This window comes from Odontomachus brunneus, unplaced genomic scaffold (assembly GCF_010583005.1).
Source record: "Odontomachus brunneus isolate Ranch 3 - 2012 unplaced genomic scaffold, Obru_v1 Obru_scaffold_088, whole genome shotgun sequence".
NCBI lineage: Eukaryota > Metazoa > Arthropoda > Insecta > Hymenoptera > Formicidae > Odontomachus > Odontomachus brunneus.
The window spans coordinates 1,321,638-1,342,004 of NW_022639538.1; the positions used below are offsets into that span (position 1 = coordinate 1,321,638).

A 20,367-nucleotide genomic window follows, 5' to 3' on the forward strand; every position below is an offset into this window, starting at 1 on the left:
TATATATATATATATATATATATATATATATATATATATATATATACATATATATAATTATATATATATACCAAAAGACTAATTTTCTTTTGTATCTTTTTTACAGGCGATGCAACCTTCCGCTTGCAGCCAACAGATTCTTTTAAACACGAACAATCAAACACATCAACCCCAAAATAGTCCCGGCTCACCGAAAGACTCAAACGTTCATAGTCCGCAAGCACTGAGCCTCAGTCCTCTACACAGCCCTATGAATATAGGTAGCCCTTTGTCACCTAGTCGCGGATACATGAAGGGTGACTCAGAAAGGGGACAATATAAGGAACAGAGGAGGGTCGGCCATATTCACGCGGAGCAGAAACGTCGATATAACATTAAGCATGGATTTGACATGCTGCACAGCCTGATTCCGCAACTCAGTCAGAATCCTAACACAAAACTAAGTAAAGCTGCGATGTTACAGAAAGGGGCAGACTATGTTAGACAGCTGAAAGCGGAAAAGAATCAAATGGCCGAGGAAATGGACAACTTGGAGCAACAAATCAAGTGCCTTAAAGAGTCTATTAGGTATGCTCGAGTATTCAAAATTGAAGAGGCTCATTTCCATATTTATTATAATTTCATATTTATATTACACATATATTTTTAAACAATTAGAAGATTAGAAAGTTAAAATTTAGAGGAATTAATAAATTAGGGTATAAAAATTTATAGAATTAGTATTTGGTATAAAATTTTGCATTTATAACATATAATTTACGTTTATAAAAATTATCTTAGGCGATTTTTTTCGTAACTTTCTAATACATAATATTTTTGAAAAGTATGAAATTACACCAATGTGAAAATATAAGCTCTTGAATGAGAAAAACATGAATAATAAATATTATATATAGGAGTAAATGTGAGTGCGGAGCGTAATAATATATAAAAAAAATATATATAACTGTGTATAATATCTCTCAAATGCCTTATAATATAATATTCTTGTAGTAATTGTCAATCTATGCTTCCTGCAACGGGTGCCCCAGTTTCTAGCCATAGAACAAGCAAGATGAAAGAGATGTTTGACGAATACGTGCGTACGCGCACACAAGAGAACTGGAAATTCTGGATTGTATCCTTTTTTTCTCTATATCTCTTTGATACAACGGCTCGGAATGAAATACGCAATGTAACATCTCCGAAAGATCTTCCTTAATAAAATAATTAGTTTAGCATATTATTAGAACCGCTATTGTTGTCCTTTGATGCTTCCGTCTCGACTGCGAGTGTAAACGACTTGAAGAAGAGTACAATATCGTGGGTCGAGCAACAGTGCTCACTCGCCCGCCTTAGGCCAGGTTTGTACAGAGAGCAAAACAATTAGAAAACTACATTCAAGTATCTTCGTTAAAAATACGGAAATAGTAATATAAAACGAAGATATTTTATACTGCTATGTGCGTGGAAAGAAAATTAAATCGCGATTACTATATGTTTCCGATATCAACTAAAATTATCTTAAATTCTCTTTTAAGTGTATCCGATGCTGTAAAAACAAGAGAAAAGTCCAGTGAGAAATAACTCGATCAACGTCAAAATCGTCAAATTATTTCTCACTGGGAGATAATCGATAGACGCCTATATTTATTCTAATTTTGTTAATCAAGAAATTATTTTCAGCTGTTTTGGAGACTCTGAGGCAGCTGTCTACTCAAACTGATATTTTATCAAACCCAGCCCGCCTACCCGAAGAAGCACTTGAAGCGATCAATCAAACGAGACGCCGGTCCTCTACACAGTGACCAAGTGCGCGATTTTGTTGCAACGTTGTTCGTGTTGTATAAAGAAAGTTCAAGATTTAGATATATACGAAGACGGAAAGGATAGTTACCGTATAGTTTAAGTCAGCCTATGCAAGAAAAAAAGAAAGGAAATTATCGAGACCGGTACAGTAGATTTACGAGACGTCGCTTAACACAACGACGCGGGCGAGAATTTAAGTGCAATTCCTCTTTTTATTGCAAAACGTTACGTTGAAGTTCTTAAAAATCTGTCGCGACGGATTATATAAGGCACGTTTTATATAACGTATTTGAATAAAATACACACGTGTATATTACCCATTATCAGTACCACACTGTCATCACTATATATGTATATACACCAAAATATGTACTGATATAGCCATCGATGTGGCCGCGCACAATCATTCGCAGATAATTATTTTATTTTACAATAAAATAATTACATGTGTAGTTTCACATTTATTTCGCGCGATTATATATGCACTATATATCTATATACCAAAAGTCAGAAAATATTCTATAATTACTACCTTTACAATGAATTAAAGAACATTATAGTACTCGCAATGGTTATTTACGCTTATGAAATTTACGTTTATGAAATTTCGTAATATATGATAAAATTTATTCCACTGTTTTTAGAAATGTTTCGTTCAAGTAATAGAAATTTTTTAATTTACAATGATCGTAAATCAATTATAAAGGGGGAATACATGGACGCCCGTAAAAATTCTTTTTTCATAAATAATTAGATTACATCGAGCAAAGATGAGAGATGTCTCAAACATCAGTTATTTTTGTTGTGAAATCACTATGCTGTCGTACTTATACAGTTGTATAAATATGACTAAAAGTTACGTGATATTAAAATATTTCTATGCCACCAATTATATCCTATTGTCAAAGATATGGATCAGTGCCATAAATCATTATTGTTCTGACAGACTGCAGTCCAAGACAGTTGTAAAGGGATAACTTTTTGAAGGATATGGCTTGAGGTATAAAAATACAAGTAACTTTTTAAGACGCAAGCTATCAAACTTGGTGATAGCATTTAATAAATTGCGCTGCTATTGAATTGTCCTACACTGATGCGCCAGCAAAGGAAATTACACATCCATCGATGATTACGTGGACGATAAAAAAGGGTTGCTCAAACACGTAACACTTATGTTCACAACGTTATGCAATATAAGATCTTTAATATGAAAATATCATGTGATAATGTACAAATCATTTACAAAAATGTTTGACTACCGAATAGATCTTAAGCTACAGAGGGCTTCTGTATATTGCAGCGTCTTTATTAACGTCTCTATTAAAATTATATCGAATAATGAAGAAAACAAAACATGTTTAATATTCTGAGTTGTTACATTCTGTTTTTTCTTTTTTTTTTTAATCGTTTTTTTTAATCGTTTTTTTTAGTCGTTTTCATGTGTACTCTAAAATGATTCGTTGTTCAAAAGACTATGCACGATACGATATACAGATGCTCTCATCTGAACTTACAATGTATATGTACATGTGTAAGTGATAGGTAATATAAGTGAACTCAGCGAAAGGGATGTTCTTTTGTACAATATGTATCATATAATCATAAGGACTCATATATTGTTATTACTTCAATGTTACAACATGAAGAAACCTGAACTGATGTATTTTATTTTATTTGTACCCGTACCACATTTGTTACTTTTAATTGTTATTGATGATTATGCCGAGAAATTGTTTGTGGTACAACTGAGTTAGAATATCAATCGGAGTACAAATATACATATGTATATATATATACAATTTCATAAATAGAATTTGTTATATATATAATCGTCAATATCAAAACGTACTTTCTTGAATTTATTTGTATCGAGACAAAAGATGAATCAATGAACATCTCTTTAAATTTAACAAATATTATTATTTTAACATAATCCTACAATTGATTTGCATTGTTTAAAGTCAACAGATAAGTCACAAAATTCTATAATAAAATCAAACGACACTCGTAATTTTTTTTTTTTTTTATAGTCTTATATAAAACTAATTGTAATGAACACATCAAAATTAATTTTTACTACAGATTGCTCTTACAGTAATGAATTTGTATTTATGTTCCACTTAAGATACGTTGATGTATTAATATTCTGCGTTTCTATCAACGATTTTGTTCTTGAAAAAATTAATTGAATGAATTGTAAACAATTAACAAATCAATGCTAAAGTAGAACAGTCGTAGCATACCATGTACAAATTCATATTATTACTTTCAGATATTAACGATATGAATGTTGGTGTTTTAGTACATTTGGCCGCATGTTCACATACACATTTGTTGATTAAATGCTTTGCTTCTTGTGAAGTACGGCCAGCCAACATCAGTCCGCAAGCTGTGCAGGTCAGATAATTGCTTTCCTCGGCTAATACAGTTTTCTGGCATGTTGGACAGATCATACTATTGGTTTCGCGATCAACGAACATCGCCAGATATTCGGTTTCTTCTTGCAAAATTCTATCATATTCTTGCAGCATCCATTGCTCTATATTAAATCATAATATATTAAAGCAACTTCTGTCTGATCCATATGCTTGCAAGCAGCAAGTTTCTGTCAATATAATGTAAATTATTTCAGAACTTATTAATATCAAACCTTGCTCTTGAACAATTTGATCCTGTTGTAACTTGAGTACTTGTTCTTCAGTCAAGATACTATCTATCTCCTCGTTCCTCTTTTCACATAATGGTGTTACTACATGAAGTAATTCTCTACTCATTAATTTCAGCACCTGTATTTCATACAGATTTCTACAGTCATGTCTATGTCTATTGATCTCTTCTCTCAATTTATCTCTTCTCTCCTGTACTTTTTGCTCGCACATCTATGAATAAATTTTATAATATTATTTGCCTACACATAATGCATAATTTAATGAACATAGAGGACTAGTCTTTTAGAGCACTGATTTGAGAATCTGTTTGAAATCAATGTATATCCTACCATTAGGAAAAGAAACAATATAGAAATTGCATGCAGAAAGTAAATACAAACAAACCTGGAAAGTTCACCAATTATCTTTACTTAATTTATACAAAGAAACAAAAATTAAATTAATGTTTTGCAAGTATCATAGGATCTTTTGAATATTATGGCATAAAAAAACAGGTAATTATTTAGTTTAGCTTTTTCACCTCCGATTTCGATGAAAATAGGCTTAATCGACGTGCTTTTACATGAGAAACAACTTTTTCTTCTGACAAAATTGTCGCTCTGCACTGAGTAACGAGATATTAGCCAACAAAGTTGACGGCGCGTTAAGTTAGGACATGCCTCGCGGCATCATGTATATGTTCCGTGCCACATAGAAACAGTGCGCGAATTAGAAATGTATTAGAACATATATAAGTAAAAAAATATTATTGAAACATTAGCATTATTGAAACATTTGCATACGCACTGGGAGTTCAGGGGGCGAAGCCCCCGGTCAAGGGGGGTTCGTGGGGGCTTCGCCCACTATATACTATATATTAAAATAGATACTGAAAAGATAAGCAAGACCCCTACGCAAGATAGAACGTATGAATGGCATGCAAAAACACACACGTGTAACACTATGCGAGATGCATTTTTCTTTTTTTTTTTAGAATATTACTTTTACCAACCGGGGGGGCTTTGTCCCCTGGACCCCCAGTTCGTATGTAAATGTTTCAATAATACTTTTTTACTTATGCATGTCTAATATATTTCTAATTCGCGCACAATTTCTATGTGGCAAGGAGCATGCGCATGATGTCGCAAGGCATATATGTACATGTCGCTACATATCAACGATGTGACACATTTCCTAACCTAATGCGCCATCAACTTTGTTGGCTAATATCTCGTTATTCAGTGCAGAACGACAATTTTGTCAAAGAAAAAAGTTATTTTTCATGCAAAAACGCATCGATTAAGCCTATTTTTATCGAAATCGGAAGTGAGGAAGCTAAACTGGGTAATTACAATTATCTTAAACAATTACAAATTTTAAAAATTATAGTCTATTAATTATAGTTTAAATCTGTTATAGTTACTCTTCGTCTATCCAAGTACAGAATTACAAACTAAATATTTATTATCTGTGACAAAATACAGAATTAACCAAATATTTAAAAAATTAAAATTACTAAAATTAGAATTAACTATTAACAACAAATATTATTTGATTTTTTAGGTTTTCGCGGTGTTATGAATATTAAATTTGGTTTCCGGGTTTGAGCCGTATGGATTCTTTTTTGTCTGATTCCAAAATCAGATAAATAAAGAATCTACATATTTAAACCCGGAAACCAAATCTAAAAAATATTATCTTTCGCACATAAAATGATATAATTTAAATATTACTTCTTTAAGAATTTTAATCTTAATAAATCATTTTATATACATCTACAGAGACCCCATACCAAAAATTCAACAAAATTTATTAATAGACGCAAAGTAAATATTGATTTACTAACCTCTCCTAACACATTACGACACAATCCTTGTCTGATTCTATTTGCGTAATCTCTGTTCCTCAATCTTGTTGTATTTGTGCATGGATTTTGTGCCATGACTTTTATTCTGCCGATAAAATTAAGCTGGATAGAAGAAATATAAATTCTCTCCCGGAAAAGAATGTCAGTCTAATCAGTTTTTTTTCTCCGACACAGCAGGACACCCCGCACGCATGCGCATTACTACTTTAGGGTGCGTTCAGATTCCCTACCCGGGTGCACTCTATTACTAGAAACACTATAGTATATGTTACATATACTATAGCACTTCTAGTATTAGAGTGCACCCGGGTAGGGAATCTGAACGTACCCTTAGATTAGAATTAATCTAATCAAAGTTTGGCCACGCTGTGTTTCGTCACAGATGTCTATACTAAACTAGATTAGGTGTTTTCCAATTGCTTAATACATTTTGACACACACGTACACAAAACCATTTTATTGGTTACATATTATATAAAATATCTTGTAAGATAATATGCAACCAATAAACTGGTTTTGTGTAACACAGTGTACACAACTGGAAAGCACCCATTGCTAACAGGCTATCTAGGCCGCGTTCGCTTTAGGCGCTTACTGTAATCATTAGGGCTATCGCACACAAATTGACATAACTGCATATGCATAGCATAAGATCGTATGGACCAATGAGCATCGAATATTAAGCATCGAACATCAATATGGCGACTTAATACTCGATGCTCATTGGTACATACGGTTTATGCTATGCATATGCAGTTATGTCAATTTGTGTGCGATAGCCCTTAATGGGTGGGACCCGATTAACCACGATACGATTGGACACAGATTGTAATGATTGGTTCGACCTAGTAATTCACTAGATAATTCTTTTCATCGGTTGGTTGTGTTCAATCGTACTGTGGTCAATCGGGACGCTCCCATCATTAATCTGTTTCTTTTAGCTGCACTGCTGAACTAGTGTATAAATTAGAGTGAGAAAAATTATATTTGTCTTTGGTCTGTTCTTTTCAGCTGACTGTTGAACTGTGATGCAATAAGTTAGAGTGAGAAAAAATATACTTGTCTCACTTTAACTTATTACACCAGTTCAGCAGTGCAGCTGAAAAGAACAGAGGTCTTAAAGCTCGTCTACAATAGAAGTTGTAGAGTCATAAGTCGTAGAAGTTAACCAATCATAGTTGGGCTCGAGAAGAATAATCGATCGTGATTGGTCAATTTCTACGACTCTTTAAGACTTCTATTGTAAACGAGCCTTTATTCTCGAAAAATATTGCATACAATATTTCAATAAAAAGCTATAATATACGTCACATGAACTATAGCTTTTTATCAAAATATTGTATGCGATACTTTTCAAGAATACAGCCCCGACCACTCATTTTAATTTATTGCACTAGTTCAGCAGTGCAGCTAAAAAGAACAGACCACATAAGTTTGTTTCTGTTCTTGCACTGCTGAACTGGTGCAATAAGTTAAAGTGAGACAAGTATATTTTTTCTCGCCCTAACCAATGGCTGCGTTCAGAAAACATAGCTGATCAGTGAGCGGTCAGTAATTATTGGTCCTTACTGTTAGATCTCTAACTTTAGACCAATTATATTGACGAATTGCTCAACTGTTGTGCAACTGTTGAGTTCGCTGAACGCACCGAATGGTTCCTGCACACAGGACGCGGTAATGTTTGCCGCGCGACAGAAGTTCGCGCAACAGCCAATCAATATGCTGCTTTCCGTAATAACCTTCTAGCTCTTACGGAAAAACAACATATTGATTGGCTGTTGTGCGGACTTCCGCCGCGCAGCAAGCATTACCGCGTCCTGTATGCAGGAGCCATTACTGCACCAGTTCAGCAATGCAGGAACAAAAAACAAACCTAAAGAGAGAGAAAAATGTTTGATGTTTCGATGCACAAAGCTATTCATCTATGCGTCGGAAACACACACTGTGCATTCTACTAGATGATAGCCGTTGGAGTAAGCGAAATACAAGAGTGATATAAAAAGAGAGGGAGAGTACTCGAGTGACGTTTTCGAACGCAGCCCTACTAGCGGATAATAGCGATAGACCAAATAAACAGTATTCTAGGTTAGGTGTTTGACAATGAATCCTTTAACGTACGTATTTTTCAGTTATAATTTGCGTATAAGAAACATCAGCATTTTGTTAAGTAAAATTAGATACATAGTTTAATAGATATGTAAATAATATATAATTATTTATATATATATATTTTTTTTTAGAAAGAGATTAATAACAATAAATTTTTAGTTTATAAATTATCCATCCATTATATATAATAATGTATAATTTATAATTATACAACATGAAATTTTTTATATTTACAGAAATGTTAAAAATATAAAGAAGCTCAATGAGCAAGAGTTACGAGGCTATAATAAAACATCATGGCATGATCAATATAAAGATAGTGCTTGGATTTTTGTTGGTGGCTTGCCATATGATTTGACAGAAGGTGATGTGATTGCTATCTTTTCTCAGTAAGTTAAAATGAATATATGAATCATAATTATTGTTTATATAGTATTAGATTTCTTTAAAATATTTTTAACACTCTTTAATGTATCTTAGGTATGGTGAAATAGTCAATATAAACTTGATCAGAGATAAAGATACTGGGAAACAAAAAGGATTTGGCTTTCTATGTTACGCAGATCAAAGGAGTACCATATTGGCAGTTGACAATTTTAATGGCATAAAGGTATATTGAAACAAAACTACAAAATAGTAATATATATTTTTTACTTGTTAACAATGTTAAATAAATATTTAGTAAAGTAATAATGACTCACACACATAAGTATATCACAATTATACAGGGTGAGTATAAAGGGGTATTACAAGAGTATCATGCCAATGAGTTTTGCGACACTCCTTTAAAAATTCATCCTGTGGTATCTTTAAATAAAAAATATAATTTACGTCTCTCTCTTTCATTTTTATACATGTGATAAAATTTTCGTGTAAATTACAATGATGGTTCGAAGTATCTTTCAGTGTCAAAATTTGTTTTTCTCTTGCAGATTCTAAACAGAGTGATACGAGTGGACCATGTTGCTAATTACAAAGTACCAAAGGATTCTAAAAACATAGACGAGGAAACGAGAAAGTTGCGGAAAGAAGGTTGTGCTCCAAAAAGATTGAGATGTACATAATCTGTATGTATAAACAATAAAATACCGATATACTTAGACATTTCGAATGTTGTAGATTTATACTTGGTCAGTGGAGTACATAATCAGCTACGAATTTCATTAATTACGATAAATTTGTTACTGCAAGTTAGCCTTTAGTGATTAGAAATTATCTGAGTTTACCTCACATTATTTCTACCATACAAAAGTCTTATTTTTCAATTTGATTATTTTAAAATCCGGGTTTATTAAACTGTAGAAGTTGCTTTTAGGATATGCGAAAGATTAAATAAGCTCCTTACTTCGTACATACGATGGAGACAATAGCATTACATTAATGTCATAGGAGCAACGAGTGTGCTGTCAGTATGATGAGTTGTTATTTTTTGATAGAATGATATCAAGACGAGCCGAATTCGCTCATCCACTTCTCGTATTTTTCCAAGTCTTCTTGGGAAACGCTTTTGTTACATCTCTCGACGGCTTCGTCGAAATCCGCAGCAGACACAGGCAAATCCAATTCCTCTTTCGGCAATTGCCTGATCTGGTCTGGTCTGAGACCAGCAATTTTTTTTCGCATTAACATCATAGAGGCATCCCTAAAGGATTAATGTTGAATAAAATAAACTACGAAATGGTTAAACTATCGCGACTGTCTTTACTTACCTGCAAACGTTCGTAATATCTGCACCAGAGTAACCTTCTAGTTTTCTGGCAATGTCTGTCAAGTTTACAGACAAATCCACTTTAACCTCGCGAAGATTTATCCTCAATAATGCCTCTCTCCCTTCATCTGTAATATAGATTAAAAATAATGAGACATATTTGTATAGAGAGAGAGAATACATATTACAGATTAAGAGTAATGAGATATATTATATTATATATTATATTTATATAGATGATTAGAATATACATTAAGTCTTATTGAAAGAGGAGAGACGTTCGATAAAACTTACGATTAGGTAGTGGAATGTAAATACGTTTCTCCAGACGTCTTCTCAATGCCTCATCAATATCCCATGGGAAATTTGTCGCTGCTAATACCATCACTACTTTGCTAGGATCTTCACTGTTGAAAAGATACACTTGATTTTTGCTTCAGCGTCATTAGGAATCAATAACGTAGAAATAGCAAGAAATATCGCACACGCTTTACCTATTGGAGCTTATTCCGTCCATCTGAACAAGAAGCTCGGATTTTACGCGTCGTGAAGCTTCGTGTTCCGATTCAGATCCTCTTCTGGAGCATAGAGAATCAATTTCATCAATGAAGATTGTACTGGGTGCGTAAAATCTGGCCTGCGTGTGTCCACACGTAATAAAACACAATTAATATCGCATATAGAATTATATTTTCAGATTGAGAGAAGCTCATCTGAGCAAACATGCCGCGAATAATAATTTATTATTGTTTTACCATTTCGAATAACAGTCGGACGAGTTTCTCCGATTCGCCCCTATATTTTGACGTCAATGTAGAGGACGAAACGTTGAAGAATGTTGTGCCGCATTCTGTCGCAACGGCTTTTGCGAGCATGGTTTTGCCTGTGCCTGGCGGTCCGACCATAAGCACACCTTTCCAAGGTCGTCTGATTCCCTAAAAATGTTATATTCATGCTAAGATTACACAAGATATCTCTGTCAATTTCTCTCACAATTGACGGTAGATTCAAGGAAAAAGAAATATACCTTAAAAAAATCTGGCATCCACATCGGGAGCACGACCGCTTCCTCCAACAATCTCTTTGCTTCGTGCAAATCTGCTATATCATCCCAGTGAATATTTGGATTTTTTTGAACGATGTCTCTTTCTGTTATGTAATGATTAATGTATCAGTGACTGTTCGGTTGCTTCTTCTTATATCTTTACATTTATAGCATTTGTATGGCAATGATAATGTTACCTAATATTTCCACAAGATCTTTATCATTAGCAGATGGTTCAAATTTACGTTCCTCCAGTTCAACATCAACTTTTTCCGTTTCTGTTTTGTCCTGCAATTTTAATTTTATATTAAGTCCTGCAGAATTTTAATTTTATACTAATATTTAAAATCATAAGATCAAGATAAGATATGGACAAATTAAAACACCTTGTTTGTATCATCTTTCTTTGTGGTCTTCTTATCGTCTCTCTTGTTAACAATCTTGCTGTCAGACTTTCTAGCTGTAGTCAGAGATTTTCTAGCATTAGATCGATTTTGTTGTTTTTGTTGAACTTTTTGTTGCTTTGAGTTTCTGCAGAAGTAAAATATCATTTGAGACTTCTTCATGATAGAATATATAATTGAAAATAGAAACAAAGTATAATTTTATTGGAACAAATTTTCTCAACAAGACCAGGCATTATCTAATATAGTAATGCAGAATATCTATTTATGATAATGAATATCTACTTATAGTATTTGCATACTTTTGTTCAGCTGGAGTTAAAGGAGGCCACACATCTGGATCTCTACTTGGTGTTTGATTCCAAGCATCTGAATTAGTATAAGACCACAAAGCAGGATCTCGTGTTGGTTCCTCAAATGATAAACAAGAAGTTCCTAAAATTTAAAGAACAATTATATCACCTTTAGAGACTTAAATAACTACATCAAGTTTATCTTAATCAGTTGCAGTACCAACTAGTCTTTCTGCATGTGTATCCACTTTGAAAAGTTGTAATGTATTTGATGTGGCTTTTACTTTTTCAAATTCTTCAGCAATCTGATGCTGTACAACTTGCCACTTTGCCTTACGAGTTGGATCTTCTATAGTTGCGAGTAGCCTGTGAATCTGTTGTACTACACCTTGATAGTAAACGCCAGACGTGTCGTAGTTTCCCATCAATGCCATTTCACGCGCAAGCTTCGTGTTCTCGCAAATTTCGTTTATTGACACAGCCATTATTTCACTGGTCCGGCACCTTCGTACATGAGACAAATGATTGATACAGTGAACACAACGTTTGCTATATTTTCGAGCAGATTTGGCGAAGAAAACCATGAACGTTCTCGCTAAATCCTTTTCAATACTTTCGTAGTGGCGTAAATTCGTCTATCTCATATCAGTGCACATTATTCTCTGTTATAACTGACCTTTGGCGATCAAATTATAGGTTTACATGGTTGTAAGTTAATTTTCGTCGAACTTCTATTGTACATAAATCGGAAGTTCGAACAACAGCGAATTAATAGTTATTAATCCTAAATATACTCGTATTGTGAATCATGAAAGTAATCGCTTTCACCAAAATCGTGCGAAAGCTTTCACTGACTTTCTTTCATATTTATTTAGCTTTTTCGTCGCAGCATCGCGGGAGGTTACGATAAAGTCAACTCACTGACGGGCATAAAATTTTCGAACGTTTAACGGGTCTGAGTCTTGGCTAACTGACTCGTTATTTTCAAAGTTTTTAATACTGTCCTTAAAGTCTAATCTACAATGTGCTTTTTTCTTCCTATTTCTTATTCTGCTTTTTTTTTAGTTAAAGAGTTAAAGATTGAGTCAAAAAGAGATAAAGGCCCGTATTCTGAGTTCTCTTTTAACGACAAACGAACCTCTAAAAGAAGCTTAGGAGCCACTTGATTGGCTGAGAAGCTACATTTAAGGTACTTTTATCGATAAAAGAGGATTCAGAATATGGGTCAAAGAAAAAATAACAGAAAGCAAAGAACACTTTAGGTGCTTTCCAGCTACGTACACTGTGTTACACAAAACCATTATTTATTGGTTTATTGGTTGCATATTATCTTACAAAATATTATAGATAATGGCTGCGTTCAGCAGAGAAAGCTGCTTTGCAACTGTGTAAAATTCGTGAATCTGATTGGTACATGCTCTTGGATTTAACCAAAATTAAGAGCATACTTCAATCAGATTCACGAATTTTACAATAGTTGCAAAGCAGCTTTCTCTGCTGAACGCAACCAATATGTAATCAATAAACTGGTTTTGTGTAACACATTGTAACGTAGTTGGAAAGCATTCTTTCTAAATCAGCGCTTAATGACTGTGGCGACGCCAGTCGTATCCAGCGACGATAGCAAATTCTACCTTTTTAAGCCAGGGACATACGATGCCATGGCTATTAATTCGCTGTTGTTCGAATTTCCGATTTATGTACAATAGAAGTTCGACGAAAATTAACTTACAACCATGTAAGGTGCCAGACCAGTGAAATAATGGCTACTTTCTAATTGCTTAACACATCTTGACACACACATACACAAAACTAGTTTATTGGTCACATATTATCTAAAATATCTTGTAAGATAATATGCAATCAATAAGCTGGTTTTGTGTAACACAGTGTACGCAACTGGAAAGCATCCGATGCTTGTTTTCGTGCTGGATTGCTTGCTGGATGGAAATACTCTATTCTGATTGGTCCGTCTTCAGAAATGCACCAATCACAACAGAGTATTTCCATCCAGCAAGCAATCCAGCATGAAAACAAGCATCGTGCGCCGCTGGCTTTAATCTTCAATCGTCAATCATCAATCGCCAATCGCCAATCGCTAGTATGATACGGGCTTTAAAGGCCAAATCACACTAGCGATTGGCGATTGACGATTGACAATTAAAGATTAGATTTTAACGAACAAGCTTCAGCCTTGACTTATTTTGTTCCAATTGGTCAAGTTCCAATCTTCAATCGTCAATCATCAATCGCCAATCGCCAATCGCTAGTATGATACGGGCTTTAAAGGCCAAATCACACTAGCGATTGGCGATTGACGATTGACAATTAAAGATTAGATTTTAACGAACAAGCTTCAGCCTTGACTTATTTTGTTCCAATTGGTCAAGTTCCAATCTTCAATCGTCAATCATCAATCGCCAATCGCCAATCGCTAGTATGATACGGGCTTTAAAGGCCAAATCACACTAGCGATTGGCGATTGACGATTGACAATTAAAGATTAGATTTTAACGAACAAGCTTCAGCCTTGACTTATTTTGTTCCAATTGGTCAAGTTCCAATCTTCAATCGTCAATCATCTATCGCCAATCGTTATAGCTTCTGCACACAGGACGCGGCAAGCGGGAGCAGTGCACTTGGACACAGCCAATCACAGCACCGTGTGATTAGAGACATTTGTAGGGTCCCTTAGAACAGCGACTTGTGATTGGACTGTGTCCAATTGCTCCGTGTCCAACTGATATACACCCGCGGCAAGCATTACCGCGTCCTGTGTGCAGGAGCCATTAGTGTGATTTGGCCTTTAGAGATACAGTTCGCTGTCGCCGTTGGCGGCGCTAGATACGGACTGGCGTCGTCACAATGACGAATTGAGATCACAGTACGACTACACGGTTGATCAGACGGATTTTTATTCTTCAGTGATACGGCTAGATAGTTGGTCAGGCAAACTTTCTTTTCAATTCAACGATAACTGACTTGGTATAAATTGTATTACTAAAAGCAAAAGTCAAAATAGGAGGAGCTTCTTCTAAGCAATTTTACTCAACAATTTATACATGATATACACATAGAAGCTATATGCTAGAAAAGTTTACTAAAAAAAATTAATGTTAAATTAAGCAAATATTTAATTGAAAAACTTCACATAGATAGTCAAATTTGAAAATATCGAAAAGAGATTCGACTTAAGAAAAAAAGAGTTCGACTCATCGGCATCATAATATCTGACTGATAGTGTCAAGGTCCATATCTGCGGACTCTCACTTTGAAATCATATGCAAAAAGCCGTTAGGCCCGTTCGTGATTGGTTTCTCATTTGGAAAGTTGAACGCCTTGAATACCATGATGTAAAACATGACCTAGCATTATGGTGATTTCGTTCAAGGAATTCTATTACAGCACGACATGTGACATGTGTGCGTGTTTAGCTCCTCGTTTCGATTTTCATGTTAATTCTATTTCAATTTATTCCCGAAGTCACCGGTGTTATCGGAGATATTATTCGTCAAAAAAAACGTTCTGATGTGTGCGCAACGTTGTGCTGGTTTTGCTAAGGAAAAATAAGTATCGCACTTCGTTTCTCTTCGCAGTCAGTCACTGTTTGGCGTTCGAACAGGCAGTACGGTTATTATGATAAGAGGACTGTGCAGAGGATTGTACAGCGTCGTGCAGAAGATGAACGCGGCTACATGGAATAGTTATGCAACTGCACAAATAGCACCATTGCAGAGAGCCGCGCTGGAGGAGCGTTGTATACTTGTGGATAACCTGGACAGACCTGTTGGCGAAGCCACCAAAAAGGCCTGTCATGAAATCAACACAGAAGGAGATGTACTGCTTCATCGGGCGTTCAGTGTTTTTCTGTTCAATAGTAAAGGAGAACTTCTACTCCAGAAGAGGTCCAAACATAAGGTTAGATTGGTAGTATTATTGTCATTATATCAATTAATGATTAATCATAAATAGGAACCATACCGTTGCTATACTTATATATGTGTGAAGTCATCAAGTAACAAATATTAAATGATTAAACATTATTTCATTACATTTGGCTTTATTTGTAGATAAAGTTTATTTGTCACTTAACATTAAATTTTAAAATATCTTTGTTGTATTTTTTATATTAGAGGAAAATATGTAAGAGATAAATTATGCATATGGTTGAAAGGAATAAATATTATGATCAGCCAACCTTCTCTCAACCATGCAATTTATTCCTTACATATTTTCCTCTAATACAAAATTAACCAAGATATTTTAGAATCTAATGTCATATAAATCAATTGTATGGTTGAAAAGATTGACTGACCACAATATTATTCCTTCAAACCACAACAATTTATTCTATATTTTCCTCTAATATAAAATCAACTGAGATATTTTAGAATCTAATGTTATATAAATAAATTATGTGATTGAGAAAATTGACTTTTCTGATCACAATATTTATTCCTCCTAATTACAAAATTTATTCCTTATATATTTTCCTGTAATATAAAATCAACCGAGATATTTTAGAATCTAATGTTAGGTAATCCACTTTGAATATTATATAGAAATACCATCTATTCTTTATATTAAAACATTTTGATACCTATCTATCAATTTATATATAATATGAATGTTGTGGAAAATATATGCTTGTATAATAAGGATTCATGTTACATACAGATAACTTTTCCGGATCACTATACCAATACCTGCTGCAGTCATCCACTTGCAGAGATACCCGGAGAAACAGTAGAGAAAGATGCCATAGGTATCCGTAGAGCCGCAGTGAGACGCCTCAGTTATGAGTTGGGCATCCCCAGTACAGAGATTCAGCCCTCTGAGTTATTTTATCTGACTAGAATCCACTACAAAGCAGTCAGTGACAGTCGTTGGGGTGAGCACGAGATCGATTATATGTTGTTCCTTCAAAAGGATGTCACCATAGATCCCAACCCTGATGAAGTGAGCGAGGTTCGATGGGTGCCTAGACGGGAGATCGAAAATTTTGTGAAGACTGTAAAATCGCCGCTAACGCCGTGGTTTCGCTTAGTTTTGAAGCATAAACTGTTGCATTGGTGGGACAATCTGGACACTCTCGACAAGAGGCAAGATGTCGATAATATAACTGTGCTGTCGTGACGCACGCAAGTTTTGTCACTGTGAGAAAAGCACATGATTGAACAATGTTTGGACAGATTGCTAGATGATCTGTAGATAATCAATTCATTCGTTCGTCAGACGTTTCTGTACAGTTATGATTCATGTTATAACCTGAAAATAATGACATTAGATCAGTATGCAGGAGTTGTTCTTGTAATTATATTTTTCTAATTCAAGTTTCTTTTATACATGTGAATATTTTAAAAAATTGTGTGTACAATTTGGGCGATTGTGGAAAGAAATATAAATATATTTGTATATATAATATATATAATAAATACAATATATATATATATATATATATAAAAATCCAATAATATATATATAATATATATAAATATATATTATATGTTTATTTATATTATATATATTTATATATGTATATGTTATATATATATTATATATATGTTATTATATATGTATATATTATATATATATTTATATATTTGTGTAAGTGTGAATATATGTGCTTGTGTAAATAAGTACATGTTATTTTCGATGTAAGAGAAATTTGTGAAATTTTTGGCTGTGTTGCTGGATGTTTGTGAAACATATTTCTGACATTTCGTTTTCACGTACATGTTGCAATTAAGAACATCTTGAGAAACATGTACTGTTAAACATAATCAGTTATATGATACGAAATACACATGTAACGAAATACATATGTTTCTGATTATAATTCGCATTTCTTGTTTTTGCCTCTTGTAATATCTTCCATGCCGATATTTTGCGTCATTCCGAGCTAGTTGCACAATTACATCGTACATCTTTTTTGCTAGCGGTTTTTGGGTCCATATGTTTTAGTTTCCTGCGCGAAGGTTAGTCGTTGTCTGTTAACGTTTTCTCCTTTCCACGCGATCACTGATCTACATTCGCCGCGTTCTTTCTAGACCGTAAAGTACACTTGGCTAATTAAAGGTTACAACACATTTCTCATTAAATATTGCAACATGTTTCATATACAACAGGAAAATATATCTCTTAAGAATTACTGAGAAACATTCTCGTACTGACGTACGGAGTGCGTCACGAAACTTATCGAAGTAATGTGTTGTAGCACTTAATTAGCCAATAGTATTTTTATCACTTTGAATGAACGATACTTTTGCAGTTCTTTTGTAATCGTTAGATATGTGATAGTAATTATGTATGTACAGTTACGGACAATAAGGTTAACTGGTTTCAACTTCACACATTTCACTTCCTCTCTTATCTCACTTTCAGTTAGGACATACTCAGAAACTGAATCGCGTGAAGCTGGAGTCAGTCAACCTTATTATTCGCAACTGTACGTGTTTACCTAAGATATTTGACCAGATGTAATAATCGATTTGCGCGTCGTATCTATAAATAATATCAGTCGATTCTATTGTAAAAAAAAGACAAGCGACAAGAGAGAAAAAGAATAAAAACGGATTTCAAAATGCTCATGTTTTCAATCGCGACATTCAGAAATCTGAAGCTTTACAGAAGAAATTCTTGTCAATCGTTTATATCAGGTCGGTTAAAAAGTTGAGCTTGATTTCTGAATGATTTTTGAGATTTTTTTATCAACTCACAAAATTTGACTTTTTATTACATTTAATGAAAACAGATTATTCCATAACTAAATACTCGTCGTTGTTGTTTGTGAACTTTTGTCAATATTTTAGCAAGAGAACATTATCAGTACTGTTATCAGTACTCCGTTATCAGTATTGCTACAACATCACATATGTTTCCGTGACGCTGTCATTGTAATTAACTACAAAAACATGCCATTGTTTTAACATTTAACAAATATACTAGTATACACAGCGTAATCAAACTTGTACAAAAAGGCAAAATTTTCGATGAAGCTGCTTAAGCATTAAAATCGGATATCCAGTACTAAATTATATGTTAGTTATCCCGTAATTCTGATATAATTCTGCTCGTGATCTTCGCACACGCATCTCAATTTTTATACGTTCCGATTTACATGTATAACCGTCAGTGGAACGATTAAGGCGAGTTACAATTTTATGAGTTTCAGAGGAAAGCTTTTCTCACGACTTTCGTCTGTTCCAAAATATACCGAAAAGACACATGCTGCGATCTTTTCCCATCTTTTAGATAGGATGAAAAAATAACGCTACATTTACACGGGTGAGAGCGGACATTGCGTCCTGTGATGCGAATATTCTATCGCCACCGAGTAACTGAGAATTCCGTCGTAGAGAGATCTCGCTCGAATTCACGAAGCACGAATTCAAACGCTCTTCATCCCTATAATATATGCGATGTGTTAATTAAAGCGTGGGAGTATCGTACGTGCAGCGAATTTTTGCATGTCCGGGTCACGAAACGAAACGAAATGAAACGCCACGCGACATGTGCTTAAGTGAGTCGCAATCGCGTTTTAACTGGCATTTTTCGTGTTTACCTTTGCTTCCCCGGCAGCGGCGTGTAATAACGACGCGCAGTTTCTTGCATGTTCCTTACCGGTCACAGCAAGGTGAAAATAAATCTTGACACGGACACTTCCGTCAGATCGCCCATTATCCTGGTCTGGTTCAATCGGATGAAAGTGTGTAAAGTCAAGAAAGTCGATCTCACTCACGAGTACACTCGCATGTATACATACGTATGTTGTTCGCTTTGATAATGCTAGCTATCTTTCTTATGAATTGTGTATTGACCTAATGAGAATGCGTACATGAAGTTTTCCGGGTTAAAACCGTCCATGGTACTTAACAGATTTCGATATTAAAGAGAGACAATTCTAATCGAATTTTCTAATTGGCGAATTTGCTATTCTATTTCTTGCTATTATCCGTACGAGAGAAAAAGAGAGAGGCAGAGAGAGAAAGAGAGAGAGAGAGAAGGAGAGAGGAAGGGAATAAGAGGAAGAGGAGGGAGGGAGGAAGAGAGAGAGAAAGATTAAGTGTCATTGTAAAAAATATGAAAAAATAGACGATCGATCATCGATGTTTAGATATAGATTCGCTAAGTTTAGATATATGAAGGATACTACCAAGAGTTATCACTCGACAGTTGCAATCAATGGACCTACATCGGACATATGTGAAATTTTATTAGTGAAGTTTAATAGTATTAGGATAAAACACATTTATTCTTTTAATTATCGACACTCGAGAAAAACTTGATCTTTCTTGTGACCAGCGTTGCAGTTAAACTTCTTGCCTGCACTTTACGATTTCAAGACAGAATTAAATAAAATCAAATAAAAAAGATATAATTGTGAACAATCGTCACTGGGGTAGAAAAGGTGTATGCAAATTAACACAAGAAAAAAATCAAGTGATCGTATTGATGTTTATTTAATATAATGATTTGACTTTCTTTCATCTTTTTGCTCTATAA

General features: G+C 34.3%; 5 protein-coding genes and 1 long non-coding RNA gene across 12 annotated transcripts in view; 3 read left to right on the forward strand and 3 right to left on the reverse strand.

Annotated features, from left to right (window-relative positions):
* LOC116848055 (MLX-interacting protein) overlaps nt 1-3,443 on the forward strand; it is a 28,318-nt gene extending 24,875 nt beyond the window's left edge. For 4 of the 5 annotated variants that reach the window (XM_032823793.1, XM_032823795.1, XM_032823794.1 and 1 more), the window contains 4 exons: nt 107-567; nt 994-1,117; nt 1,214-1,343; nt 1,666-3,443. In XM_032823793.1, the coding sequence (XP_032679684.1) occupies nt 107-567; nt 994-1,117; nt 1,214-1,343; nt 1,666-1,787 (837 nt within the window). In that variant the 3' untranslated portion in view covers nt 1,788-3,443. The remainder of the gene's footprint in view (nt 1-106; nt 568-993; nt 1,118-1,213; nt 1,344-1,665) is intronic. The other variant, XR_004378894.1, reaches the window with a different exon arrangement.
* Nucleotides 2,964-6,494, reverse strand: LOC116848056. The gene is made up of 3 exons (XM_032823797.1): nt 6,283-6,494; nt 4,439-4,667; nt 2,964-4,327 (listed from the first exon to the last, which is right to left on the reverse strand). The coding sequence occupies exons 1-3, from the start codon at nt 6,376-6,378 to the stop codon at nt 3,993-3,995; spliced, it is 660 nt and encodes a 219-aa protein (XP_032679688.1). The 5' UTR covers nt 6,379-6,494; the 3' UTR covers nt 2,964-3,992.
* Nucleotides 6,495-8,129: 1,635 nt separating this feature from the next.
* LOC116848067 (RNA-binding motif protein, X-linked 2-like) lies at nt 8,130-9,516 on the forward strand. Its single transcript, XM_032823815.1, has 4 exons — nt 8,130-8,417; nt 8,649-8,801; nt 8,893-9,022; nt 9,345-9,516. Exons 1-4 carry the CDS (start codon nt 8,404-8,406, stop codon nt 9,474-9,476), a joined length of 429 nt encoding a protein of 142 aa, XP_032679706.1. The 5' UTR covers nt 8,130-8,403; the 3' UTR covers nt 9,477-9,516.
* On the reverse strand, nt 9,047-13,200 carry LOC116848065 (katanin p60 ATPase-containing subunit A-like 1). Of its 3 annotated transcripts, none has more exons than XM_032823813.1 (11): nt 13,144-13,200; nt 12,083-12,366; nt 11,872-12,004; nt 11,552-11,696; nt 11,363-11,453; nt 11,148-11,269; nt 10,876-11,055; nt 10,615-10,757; nt 10,415-10,527; nt 10,122-10,248; nt 9,047-10,054 (listed from the first exon to the last, which is right to left on the reverse strand). In XM_032823813.1, exons 1-11 carry the CDS (start codon nt 13,161-13,163, stop codon nt 9,856-9,858), a joined length of 1,557 nt encoding a protein of 518 aa, XP_032679704.1. In that variant the 5' UTR covers nt 13,164-13,200; the 3' UTR covers nt 9,047-9,855. The 3 variants fall into 3 exon arrangements, with proteins under 3 accessions (XP_032679704.1, XP_032679705.1, XP_032679703.1); XM_032823814.1 differs by lacking the exon at nt 13,144-13,200 and adding an exon at nt 12,539-12,868; XM_032823812.1 differs by lacking the exon at nt 13,144-13,200 and having other exon boundaries at nt 12,083-12,866.
* Nucleotides 13,201-15,110: 1,910 nt separating this feature from the next.
* Nucleotides 15,111-17,701, forward strand: LOC116848063 (isopentenyl-diphosphate Delta-isomerase 1). Its single transcript, XM_032823811.1, has 2 exons — nt 15,111-15,780; nt 16,540-17,701. The coding sequence occupies exons 1-2, from the start codon at nt 15,499-15,501 to the stop codon at nt 16,996-16,998; spliced, it is 741 nt and encodes a 246-aa protein (XP_032679702.1). The 5' UTR covers nt 15,111-15,498; the 3' UTR covers nt 16,999-17,701.
* LOC116848064 lies at nt 17,557-20,066 on the reverse strand. Its single transcript, XR_004378895.1, has 2 exons — nt 19,427-20,066; nt 17,557-19,269 (listed from the first exon to the last, which is right to left on the reverse strand). It is a non-coding gene; the product is annotated as an uncharacterized LOC116848064 (long non-coding RNA).
* Between the last annotated feature and the right edge of the window lie 301 nt (nt 20,067-20,367).

Bases quoted from the DNA above. Each gene is read 5' to 3' on its own strand.
- LOC116848056 (XM_032823797.1), bottom strand. From the start codon at position 6,378: ATGGCACAAAATCCATGCACAAATACAACAAGATTGAGGAACAGAGAT. The intron at 4,668-6,282 runs GTTAGTAAATCA...ATTTATTCATAG, and splicing joins GTCGTAATGTGTTAGGAGAG to ATGTGCGAGCAAAAAGTACA. The intron at 4,328-4,438 runs GTTTGATATTAA...GATTTAATATAG, and splicing joins TCAAATTGTTCAAGAGCAAG to AGCAATGGATGCTGCAAGAA.
- LOC116848067 (XM_032823815.1), top strand. The intron at 8,802-8,892 runs GTAAGTTAAAAT...AATGTATCTTAG, and splicing joins GTGATTGCTATCTTTTCTCA to GTATGGTGAAATAGTCAATA. The intron at 9,023-9,344 runs GTATATTGAAAC...TTTCTCTTGCAG, and splicing joins ACAATTTTAATGGCATAAAG to ATTCTAAACAGAGTGATACG.
- LOC116848065 (XM_032823812.1), bottom strand. From the start codon at position 12,446: ATGGTTTTCTTCGCCAAATCTGCTCGAAAATATAGCAAACGTTGTGTT. The intron at 11,454-11,551 runs GTGTTTTAATTT...TTAAAATTGCAG, and splicing joins AGAAAGATGATACAAACAAG to GACAAAACAGAAACGGAAAA. The intron at 10,055-10,121 runs GTAAGTAAAGAC...TTAATCCTTTAG, and splicing joins GATATTACGAACGTTTGCAG to GGATGCCTCTATGATGTTAA.
- LOC116848063 (XM_032823811.1), top strand. From the start codon at position 15,499: ATGATAAGAGGACTGTGCAGAGGATTGTACAGCGTCGTGCAGAAGATG. The intron at 15,781-16,539 runs GTTAGATTGGTA...TGTTACATACAG, and splicing joins AGAAGAGGTCCAAACATAAG to ATAACTTTTCCGGATCACTA.